Below are 12,669 nucleotides of genomic sequence, written 5' to 3'. Positions count from 1 at the left end.
CTCGGGAGAGTACTCTTTGAGACACATTCCCAAAATGATCTACCCAATCCACCGATGCCAAGTTCCTGTCGATTCTTGACATACAATCTGTCCCCGAATCTCCAAACTAGGTGAACGAAGCCCTTTCAAGGGGTAAATCCACAAGGTAATTAGCCTCAATGAAATCTAAAAAACCAAACATAGTCGGACTAAAAGCCTCAGTACGAAATCTCTCACTTGAATATCGAATGATATTAAAATCCCCAAAAACACACCATGCTATATTCCACCTAGAAAGCATCCTTGTGAGCTCCTCCCACAAAGCACCCTATTGGCTATCATCATTACAACCATACACTCCTGAACATGCCCATACAAAATCATCCACAACCCCCTTCAGTAGAACATTAACATAAAACTAACCTATACCACCGTCAATTTTTTCATAGACTCTCGATTTTAAGGATTGTTTAATCCCCCAACGTTCCAGGATAAAAGCCTTAAACTCATTTAAAACTAGTTATCACCCCCGAACCATCTGAAGAACCTCTGTCCCTCCCTTTAGAAGATACCCCACCACAATTGATTGAAGAAATCAAACCTTTAAGTTCCCTGAGCCCTTTCTGCCTTGTGTTTACTATCCCTTTAGAAGTCCCAACATTAACCACATCGATGCAGTCTTGTTCTAGAAGACGAAACAAAGCCAGACATTGATCTTCATGTTTTACAATGGAAAAGAAACTTTTCATCAAGCTCACTACCCATTTCGAATTTTTCACCTCCGACCCCAGAATCTCTCCCTCATCAACTTCTCATGTCACCTTCAACTCCCTCTGTTCAAAAGGATCCCACCTAGATAGAGGTGAAATCTCCAATAAGCCACTCTCTGCCTCCCCATGAAAAAGACCACTAGTGTTCATTCCACTGTGCTTCCACTGTAGCAGAAGAGGCTCAAAACCATCCAAGTTGCTCAACGGCAAACACTCATCTTAAGGATTGCACCATTGATCTCCATTCACACTCAAAATTCGAGACTTCCATGAGATCATCTCTCACCCCAAAACAAAAACCCATCCCATTATCCAGGTCCGATAAAGGAGCAAACTGATTCTGATCAACAATATGATTCCGATGATGAGCAGAATCGTCTAGCCCAAGCCCCAACAGCACCACCATCGCCCCTATGCTTAAGCTACCAGCCACCGCTGACTGACTGACCAACTCCACCACTATTGTTTGAGGATACTCCGGCCCGAGTTGTAGGTTTTGCACCAGATAAAAAATTCCTTAGTTCTTTCTAGATCAAAGACCAACCAACATGACTAGAACTTGCTGGTATCATAACACAACCTCTCCGAGCCCCTCCAAATATACTGCTATAACCACCAAAAGACGCTTCATTTGATCTACCACAAAGCTCTATCAATTTCCCACTGTCCCTGAATCTTTTACAAAGAACATCTTGACTAGGCACCCAGTCTCGTATATCGGAAAAACAAGTAAGGATCCAGTCCATGCCCCTATGTCCAACCCAAATAGAGCTCCCAACATCCCGGTGGATCTCATGTATGGCATATGAATCAAACTGCCCCCCATCAAAAGAGAAAGAGATAAAAATTCGTCAATGCAAAAAGGCCTCTTACTGCCCCCATGTTCACAAGATGTAGGAGGGATATTTTGTGAGGTTTTTATGGTGCAAATATTTGGTATGGCTAGTGGTGTAGGTACAAGGTTAGAAATTTGATCTGGTTAGGCCCCTGAGGAGGTGGGGATGGGGTAGGCAGTGTTGGAGGAGGGGGTTAAGGATATGGGAAAAACCCAAACTAGGGGGGAAAGCACAAAGGAAGGGAAGGAGTGTGTAAAGGTGGTAAGAAAGGGAAAAAAAGGTGGTGGCAGTTGGGACGGTGGGGTGGAGGAGGGGGGAGGGGAGGAGGAGGAGGTATCTAAAAAAACCACAACTTATTTTAGACATCTCACTAACATCTCCATCCACAACATAATTGGAATTATACTAAGAGAACAAAATATTCCAAGTTCAACACAAGGCTTCAGTCAAAATATGTTTGAAGAAAATTGCAACTCAGTTCATTTTGATTTGCTTCTGAGGAATATAAGAATCAGACAGAACTCATTTGGTTACAAAAAAAAAAATTGGACCCAAAAAAAAAAAAAAAAACTTGCGAAACAAAATCAACCCATACTGGGTTCTAGCAGTCGTGGTTAGTTGCTCATAAGTTTTACTGGCTAGAAGTGAGCCCCAAGGGCTCTACTTTAGAAAGGTTCCCTATGTTGCAAAGTCGGTTTGGTCATCATTGAAATGGACATATATGGATAATTGTTCCCCATTGTTTGATGAGGTGTCTTTTGTGGGAAAGAAAAAGCAAGTGTTTTGAAGATAACAAGAGATCCATGCTAAACCTCAAGTTATTCTTCTGTAGAACCATATTGGATTGGTTGTCAGCTTTGAAAAACCAATCATTATCTTCAATTCTTGATTTATGTAATTTTTGTACTTGATTTGTTTACCCTATACACTTCCTATGTGCTTGGGTCTCTTTTTTTATATCAATAAATCTTAATTACTTATAAAAAAAAAGGTTCCTACGTTATAAAAGAAATTGCATGTTAATTAAATAAGATTGGGACTTTGGATAGGATAGAATGGCGGAGAAGATTTAATCTTCTCTCCCAAAATTTTTTTTTTTTTTTTTAAAAAGACAGAATGGGAGAGAAGATTAAATGTGGCCAACCCAAATTTAGCTTGTTAAGGATCTATAGCCAAACCTAAAGCTATGAAACTATGCAATGAGGGCCAGATTAGTAATTTTATGCAACCCCTGCAATTTGACAAGATTTTCAGTAATTGAGTTGTCTAAAAATTTTAGGAAATTTTGAATTTCTTCCATTATGAATCTATTTGGATCTCTGTTTCTTTCTTCTACAAGTCAAATCTGGAATCCCAAAGCTACTAACAAAAGAAAGAGCCCTCATTTATTAGTACCCCAAAAGAATACAAAGATTTTGATTTTAATGAATATTGTTTTATTTGAATTTTGAGGCAAGAGTGCCTGGCGCACTATTACTCGTCAGATGGCTATTCAAAAAACCCCACAGCAACAAACAAATTCTTTGTTGCCTTCTTGCAACCCCAAATTAAGCCATTCTCCTAACCTATAAAAAATCCCTCCCATATATGTTTGCTACCTGTTAACCACAATATTGACCATCAAACAGGGCATAAAATTCCTAATTTTGCTGCTGTACAAAATTTCTACAACTTGTTATACTCTGTTTCAACCACCAAAATTCAAACCTTTCAAACCTTTATCAATCTAAAAACCAAAATTCCTAATTTTGCTGCTGTACAAAATTTCTACAACTTGTTATACTCTGTTTCAACCACCAAAATTCAAACCTTTCAAACCTTTATCAATCTAAAAACCAAAATTCCTAATTTTGCTGCTGTACAAAATTTCTACAACTTGTTATACTCTGTTTCAACCACCAAAATTCAAACCTTTCAAACCTTTATCAATCTAAAAACCCTAATCACTTCACTCACTATAACAATTACCAAGATCATAAATTTTCTTATCCTAAAGCCCACTAGAAAGACATGCAGATAGATTCCTCAATCTGTCTTACATCATCACATATCTTGTGCACAACGACAATGTAGTAACACATGATCAACCGAATCACCACTCCACTTCCTCAAATTAAAGGTAGTGAGATCGCTTTTGGAAGAGTAAGAATTTTATTAAAAGATTGCAATTAAGAGGAGTAACCCTAACACTGGATGCATATAAGAGAGACACCAATAAAATGCCGTCTAAAATGGAAAGAATCATGAAACTCAATCAAATTAAGTAGAAATTACCTCTAGTAGCAGCCAACCAATCATTCATCAAACATAAGATAAGCTTCAAAGACTAGTATTTAATTCTATCTGCAAAGTTCCTTTCCTACTAAACTCCATTCATCCTTGACATTAGATAATGAGAAATAATCCTAATAGAGAGCTTTATATTAATGATCCTACACTATGAAGCCAAGAAAGCATGCAAACTGATGCATACACATCAGTCCGCTAAGTGAAATTGAGAATTACATGCCACTTTATCTACCAAAATGTAGTACATCTGAAGCCTTGAGGCCATACCATTGTTGCAAATAGTCAAGAGTCACAAGTAGAATGGGAGGCCAAGCCCCCCAAATTTTTCATTATATAATGTTAATAAAGATGTAAACAAGATAATACAAAAAAGAAAGGGATTTTTCTATGTCATGCCCTCACCCATTTAATTCCAAATATATTACAAAAAAATCTACAAATAATATTATGATAGTGACAGCTGGTAGGGACACCTCATCAATAGTATCTTCTTGAATAGTCTACAATGGGGACACCTCACTAGCGATGACTCACCAATAATACCTTCTAGAATAGTCTAGAATGGGGACACCTTGCCAATGATATCTTTCTAGAAGGATACAAGGATACAATTCTTTATCTTTTTAACACTAGATACAGTTATAACTTACACATTGACCTATCAAGTTATGTCCCTGCAAACTATAAAAATTTTCAAATCTCTCTAATAAAATTGTATATAGGATTATTGTATTAACCAGAAAACAAGGATGGAAAAGAGCCAGGATACACAAACCTTAAAAGGGAAACCAAATCTAAGCCCAACTGTCATGCATAAAGAAATCATGGCAGACCAACTCTAAGGAAACCTAATACTGTAAAACCTCATCAAAATCAAAATCAATGAATACAATAGGAAGAATTTACCACAGCGATGCATCTTGGGAATAGCCAATCATGCGGGCAATTGTCCAGTAATTGTACGAAGTCCTTCGGTTCTGCCACTGTAAAAAGTAAACTAGGTTAATCTATGTGCTTGTACAATATGCAAGTTTCCAAAGTGATTACTAGTAGAAAATTTGGTGGGTTATAAATTCTATGCAATGAAAAAGTACGTATAAGGACTCACAATTCCCAAGACCACCCCAGCCTTTGTTAATGATGCCTCTTTGTCCAGTAATTTCTAAAGCCTCAACTATAATCTTGGTCATTTTCTCCGGTTCTTCAACAGGCTGTTGCAATCTCGTTAACAGATCATAAAGTAAAGAGATATATTACCATTCAAAGGAAATTCACCTTTTAGCTCCTACATTTATGAGCATTACAGATACTTCAATGAACTGCCATCTATATTTAATAGTATACACAATCAAGAAATGCTACATATATTTGAGGGACACTACACAGTAGTTCTCCATTAAACAAGGAAACTGACCAAAACCTAAATCCCCTATTGGAAAAGCAGCATGCTTATTACCAATATTGCAAAACTCTATATCACAGTTTGCTTATATGATTCCTCATTATCTATAACTTAACTCTATGACACAATCAATAATCCGATCCATTTTCAATTAGGCCTTGCTCAAGTCTCTTTAGTGGTTATCCCCTAAGCCTCAATCCCTAATTGGGTTGGATACCAAAGGAGGACACATACTGTCAAGATGAAGAGGTTGGCATAAAATTGTAGTCAGTATTTTCTAGCCACCTTCTGATTCTCAACAGTAATGCTACATGGTATGTAACTAAGTTAAAACTGCAATGCTCACATCAAAAAATCACAAAAATTAGGAGCAGGAAGGCATCAATAAGGAAAAAATATGCAGGATTTTTAACATATGAGATTATACCTTCCAGTATATATATATTTTTTGCTTATAGATAAGAAAAGGTTTATTAAAGATACTACAGTATGCATGAAAAGCACAAAGTAGTCAAAAAGTATAAAAAGAGGAAAGAAAAAAACATAAAGCTAATTACAAAAAAGAAGAGGGCTAATGAACAAAGGGATGGAGTCACAAGATGTGAGTCCCCAAGCCCGAAAACAATCAAACCAATAACCACCAAGAAGCAAGCAATTGATCATTAGAACTATCCACATCCTCAAACGTAAGACAATTACGTTGTCCATATGCACCACAACAAGCACAATGGAAATAAATTCCAAATGTCTGACAAGTGTTTCCCCAGCCAATTCCTCCAACCAAATAAAAGATCAAACATCGTTTTTAGTAGGACCCAAGAAACCCCAAAAGATAGAAAGACGAAACATCATAATTGTTGAGCCTTCTCACAATGAATCAACAAATGATCCACAGTCTCCCCACAATAGCAACATATGCAACGCCAATCAACAAAATCAAAGCCCTTATTCTTCAAATTATCACCAATGAGAATCTTATTTCAAGTGGCAGCCCAAACAAAAAAAGAAACTTGCCTAGGGGGCCTTCTAACACAGAATGGAAAACGTAGTAGGCTAGATCTCGTTCTAGCTTAACTGGTGCGGACACAAGATATAGGCCCCCAATTATACACACATATGGGAGGAAGGGCAAAAAGAAGACGGCTCAACCTGTGGCCTTATGGATGGATTCTATTAGTTATTGGGCTTGAGATTAAACAAGCCCGAACATTTAATAATTAGGGTTTTGTGTTGTTAGCTATTTAATAATTAGGGTTTCGTGTTGTTAGCTATTTAAACACTTTTTCTGATTATTGTAAGGAGCTTTTTGACAATTATAAAAAAACGTTTGTTCTCTTTTACACTGGTGCCGACTCCAATTCCTTAGGTGCTGACTCCTAGGGTTTATCCTATCATTTTTCTGCCCTATTATTATATTGTGGTTGTCCTACGTCAGTTTTGGTATCAGAGCAGACTTCCGATCCATTCAACACCACCGTAGCCAACCACGTCAAAGCAAAGCCATCAAAAACAAAAGAGAATGATAGTACCTTTCAAGTTTTTGCCCCATGAGATTTTAAACAAGTCCAAGCCAGTCCCTGCAATCCGTGTATTCCCCCAAGCCCCACATGAGTTTCTCACCCCCAAACCAACAGAGAAGCCAGCGGCGCCTCCCAAGCCGGTGACCACCATCCGTGCCCGCCTCTAATCCTAGAACCCATAGCCCACAAAAAAAAAAAAAAAAAAAAAAAAAAAAAAGAAAAAAAAGAAAAGAGATACTGTTGCTGTGACAGCCCATTGCTTGTATGGGGCTTTAATTGTTTTCACAGGTACCTCAATCCAAGTCAATTCACTACTTGAAGAGCAGACCATGGCTGCCTAATGCAATACGTGGAGCCACTGACTAGGGTACAATTCTGACTATATTTTTGGTGGATTCAATTTTATCTCATTAAAAAAATATTATCTTTATGTTTTTTTTATGTGCATATCCCACCATACTCCATTATCCTATCCAATTTGTGCTCAGATTAATCGTTTTACTGTTTGTGTCCTCTTTTAGTACCCACTCTAAAATTCCAAAAAAAAAAAAAAACCAATTTCTTTGAAATATCTTATTCTTTTTTGTGGAGCTTCTTGGAATTTGATGTTTATTTGGGCTATCTCGTAATACTGTGAACACTGTCACTATTTGTTTGCAATTCCTTCCTTTGATTCATCGATCTAGTCTCTACATGCACTTTGCTTGACCTTTAATTTTATATTGAGAATTGATTACTTGAATTTTTTGGGAATCTCAACTGCATTCATAAATATTGTGTTGCATGCATCTACGTAGTGGTCGCGTCATGTCAAACCCTGAACATCAATCCACGTCCGAATCTAGGCCCTCTTTAGAACAAACCATAGGAGACCTAGCTAAGAGTGTCTGTGATTTGCTGGATAGGGTAGAGCGAATTGAAACATCTCAAAGAGAGACCACTAACCATAAAGAGAGACCACTAACCATGAAGGAGATAACGTGCATGGGCAAAATAACAATGGTCACTTTAATAGGGCTCCACACTTTGAACATGATCACTATAATCACTATGGTCCTAGGGATTATGATGATAGGATGTCTAAGGAAAGGATAGAAGCACCCACCTTTGATGGCTGCCTAGATCCATGGGTTTTCACTGATTGGTTACGTCAAATGGAGAAATTCTTTGACTATTACCATTGGGCTAAGAATAGGAAAGTAAGGTATGCTAGAATGAAGTTAATTGGGAGAGCTGATCTTTTCTGGGAGGACCTTGAGGAAACCCTTAGGCGACGACGTGAGCCCCCCATTCCCATTATTGATTGGATGGAGATGAAGGACGCCCTCTCGAGGAATTATCTTCCTCCAACTTATAGGAGCTCCCTCCTTGAGGAATGGGATCGCCTAAGGCAAGGCACTGCTCCTGTGACCGAATACATAGAGAAATTCAAGGAATTCCAGAGGCGAATTCGAATAGTTGAGGAAGAGGTTGTCAGACTCAATAGGTTCAAGAAAGGTTTAAATGCTAACCTACTAGGCGAGATTATCACTCGAGGAGTCACCACCTTAAGAGAAGCCTATGACCTTGCTAGGAATTGTGAGTTAGCTTCCAAATCTATCTTTTGGCGACGTTCTGAGCTTCGAAGCATTCCTCCTAACCCTCAACCTTTTGGTAGCAAGCCTAAACTTGCCTTACCCCCTAAGGTCAACTCCAATAACATCCCGATACAAAAAGAGGACAAGGGAAAAGGTGTGATCAATGAGCCCTCAAGATTAGGCTCTCGCCTCCAATGCTTCAAATGCAATGGGATTGGACATGTCGCAGCTAGATGTCCCTCTAGGACCCTTGTCATTCAAGAGGATGATGAAAAGGTAGAAAGTGTTGAAGAGCTAGTGTATGACCCAAATGCTGAAGAAGTCCAAGATGTTGAGGCCGAATGGGAAGATGATCCCAGCTACCTCACGTGCATTAGAGCCATCTCCCCTCAGGTTGATGATTCCCAGGCTGTTTTTGGTGTCCCTAGAGTGAATGTGGTAAGGTGTGCTTTGACAGAACTAAGGGAAACTGATGATTGGCGAAGAAGTGCCATCTTCCAGACTTACACTAAGTGTGGAGACAAAACGTGCAAGGTTATTATAGATAGTGGGAGTTGCATTAATGCGGTGTCCTCTAACGTTGTTTCCCGCCTAGGCTTGAAATTGATCCCACACCCTAACCCATATAAGGTTTCTTGGGTGGATACTTCCTCTATAGCCATAAAAGAAAGATGTGTTGTCCCACTTCAATTCCTCACATACAAGGCAGAAATATAGTGTGACGTAATTCCCATGGATGTAGGGCATATTATCTTAGGTAGACCTTGGCTTTATGATTTGGATGTCACCCTTCATGGGCGATCCAATTCTTGCTCATTTATGTTTGGAGGCAAGAAGATTGTGCTTAATCCTTTGAAACCTAAGCCAGTCGACATGAGCAAGAAGCCTGAAGTACCAAAGGCGAAAGGTCTGAACATCATAAGCCCAAAGGCATTTGAAAGGGTAGCAGTTCAGGAATCCATTGTGTTTGTCTTGGTTGCTAGGGAACTTCATGGAGAGACCTATGAGGAGCAACCTGAAGAAGTGAGGTCCGTGCTCCAGGAATTTAAGGATGTTTTCCCTGAGGAACTCCCCGATCAATTACCGCCCATGCGTGATATCCAACACGCCATAGATTTTGTGCCCGGAGCGACCCTACCTAACTTGCCCCATTATAGGATGAGCCCTGCAGAACATGCCGAGTTGCAAAGACAAGTAGAAGAATTACTTAGGAAGGGTTTTGTTCGTGAGAGCATGAGCCCTTGTGCAGTCCCTGCACTCTTAACTCCAAAGAAAGATGGGACTTGGAGGATGTGTGTTGATAGTCGTGCCATCAACAAGATCACTGTGAAGTATCGTTTTCCTATCCCTCAGTTGGATGACATGTTGGATATGATGGCTAGAGCAACGATCTTCTCCAAGATAGACTTGAAAAGTGGCTATCATCAAATTAGGGTTCGTCCTGGTGATGAGTGGAAAACTGCCTTCAAGACGAAAGATGATTTATATGAGTGGATGGTTATGCCTTTTGGATTGTCCAATGCTCCTAGTACCTTTATGAGAGTGATGACTCAAGTGCTCAAGCCTTTTATGGGAAAATTCCTGGTTGTGTACTTTGATGATATCCTCATTTATAGTAAGTCTAGGGAGCAACACTTAGACCACCTAACTCAAGTTTGCACAACCCTTAGGAAGGAGAGTTTATATGGTAACCTCAAGAAGTGCTCTTTCTTTACAGAAAAAGTTGTCTTCCTAGGTTTCATAGTGTCATCTGAAGGAGTTTCTGCCGACCCCCAGAAAGTTCAAGCAATTATGGATTGGCCCGAGCCCAAAACTATACATGAGGTTCGAAGCTTTCATGGGCTCGCTTCCTTTTATCGCCGATTCATCAAAGGATTTAGTACCATTATGTCCCCCATCACTGACTGCTTGAAACATGGGGAGTTTACTTGGACAAAGGCTGCTACTAAGGCCTTCAAGGAGGTGAAACAGAAGATGACTGAGGCACCTGTCATGCGTCTCCCTGATTTCACCAAGCCTTTTGAAGTGGAATGTGATGCCTCAGGTATTGGCATAGGGGGAGTACTTAGTCAAGAGCGCCACCCAATTGCCTATTTCAGTGAAAAGTTGAATGATGCTAAGCAAAAGTACTCCACATATGACAAAGAATTTTATGCCATTGCACGAGCTCTTTGGCATTGGCGCCATTACTTGTTGTCTCGAGAGTTTATTATCTACTCTGATCATGAAGCTTTGCGCTATCTCAATTCCCAAAAGAAGCTAAATTTTAGGCACGGTAGTTGGGTTGAATTTCTGCAACGCTACTACTTTGTGGTGAAACATAGGGCGGGGGTTGAGAATAAGGCTGCTAATGCACTGAGTCGAAGAGTGTCTTTGCTATCAGTCATGAGTGTTAAGGTCACTGGGTTTGAACGACTTAAGGATGACTATAAGTCATGCCAAGATTTTGGGGAACTCTACACTAGCCTAAGTAATGCTTCACACCCCGTCTTGGATGATTATACCCTTCAGGATGGTTACTTGTTCAAAGCCAACAAGTTGTGTATCCCTCGGTCGTCAGTGAGAGATTTTCTAGGTTGGGAGATACATGCAGGAGGCCTTGCAAGTCATTTTGGCCGAGATAAGACAATTGAGGAAGTGGAACGTCAATTCTATTGGCCTGGTCTTAAAAGGGGCGTTGCTAAGATAGTTGGTCAGTGTCGTACATGTCAACTGGCCAAACATCGCAAGCAAAACACTGGTCTGTACACGCCTTTACCTGTGCCAGATCGCCCGTGGCAGGACGTGAGTATGGACTTTGTGCTAGGTTTGCCCCGCACCTTTAGGAAGCATGATTCTATCCTAGTAGTTGTTGATCGCTTCTCTAAGATGGCTCATTTCCTACCATGTTCTAAGACTTCTGATGCTTCTAAAATTGCAAAGATTTACTTTGATGAGATTGTCAAGCTTTATGGTCTCCCCAAAACCATAGTGTCAGATAGGGATGTTCGCTTCATGAGTTATTTTTGGAAGACCTTGTGGCATTTAGTAGGCACCAAATTGAAATTTTCCACGGCATTTCATCCTCAAACTGAGGTGGTTAATCGTAGCCTAGGGAACCTCCTTCGGTGTCTAGTGGGTGAAGCCAATCGAAATTGGGATTCAATTCTTCCTATAGCCCAACTTGCATATAATAGCTCTGTCAACAGGTCTATAGGCGTTAGTCCTTTTGAGGTTGTACATGGATATACACCTAGGAAGCCCTTAGATCTTTTGCCCATGTCCCCACATGTTAGGATTTCTGAATCTGCTGAGGCATTCGCACGACATGTTCATGATTTGCATACTGAGATTCACAAAAAAATTCAGGTAAGTAATTCTCAATATAAAATTCATGCTAATACTCATCGGCGTCATGCAGAATTTCAGGTAGGAGATTATGTCATGATTCGGATCCGACCTGAACAGTTTCCTACTGGGACCGTTAAGAAATTGCAGGCTCATAGTGCCGGTCCGTTCAAGGTATTGAAACGAATGGGCCCAAATGCATATGTCATTGACCTTCCTCATGATTATGGTATTAGCTCCTCCTTTAATATTGAGGATCTAGTTGCTTATAAAAGCCCTACAGCTATTCCTGATACTCCTTTTGATGAGTCTTTGCTTAATCCTATTGATGCCCCTATGCCTACCCCTTTACCCTTAAATTTGCCCTATGCACATAAAGAATCTATTGATGCTATTTTAGATGAGCAAATTGTTTCTACCAAGGATGGAGGAGTTCACCGTTTCCTAGTTCGGTGGCACGACGAACCGCATTGATTGCACATGGATTACTAGAGATGAGCTACAGCGACTGGATCCTGACTTACTGGAGTACTATCAGAGCTCTTCAGCTTTCCACTCGATGGAGTCGAGTTCCTCTCACCCGGGGGGAGTTGGTGTGGACACAAGATATAGGCCCCCAATTATACACACATATGGGAGGAAGGGCAAAAAGAAGACGACCCAACCTGTGGCCTTATGGATGGATTCTATTAGTTATTGGGCTTGAGATTAAACAAGCCCGAACATTTAATAATTAGGGTTTTGTGTTGTTAGCTATTTAATAATTAGGGTTTCGTGTTGTTAGTTATTTAAACACTTTTTCTGATTATTGTAAGGAGCTTTTTGACAATTATAAAAAAATGTTTGTTCTCTTTTACACTGGTACCGACTCCAGTTCCTTAGGTGCTGACTCCTAGGGTTTATCCTATCATTTTTCTGCCCTATTATTATATTGTGGTTGTCCTATGTCATTAACGAACCCTTGACAAA

At 39.8% G+C, this 12,669-nt stretch overlaps 1 protein-coding gene across 2 annotated transcripts in view; it reads right to left on the bottom strand.

Annotated features, from left to right (window-relative positions):
• Positions 1-12,669, bottom strand: part of LOC142607389 (sterol 3-beta-glucosyltransferase UGT80A2-like) — a 50,560-nt gene that overhangs the window by 15,631 nt on the left and 22,260 nt on the right. For both annotated transcript variants that reach the window (XM_075778851.1, XM_075778850.1), the window contains 2 exons: positions 4,983-5,085; positions 4,781-4,857 (listed from right to left, as the gene is read on the bottom strand). In XM_075778851.1, the coding sequence (XP_075634966.1) occupies positions 4,781-4,857; positions 4,983-5,085 (180 nt within the window). The remainder of the gene's footprint in view (positions 1-4,780; positions 4,858-4,982; positions 5,086-12,669) is intronic.

The sequence above is a fragment of the Castanea sativa genome, chromosome 8 (assembly GCF_040712315.1).
Source record: "Castanea sativa cultivar Marrone di Chiusa Pesio chromosome 8, ASM4071231v1".
Classification (NCBI taxonomy): Eukaryota; Viridiplantae; Streptophyta; class Magnoliopsida; order Fagales; family Fagaceae; genus Castanea; species Castanea sativa.
This window is presented reverse-complemented; position numbering and strand designations above follow the sequence as displayed.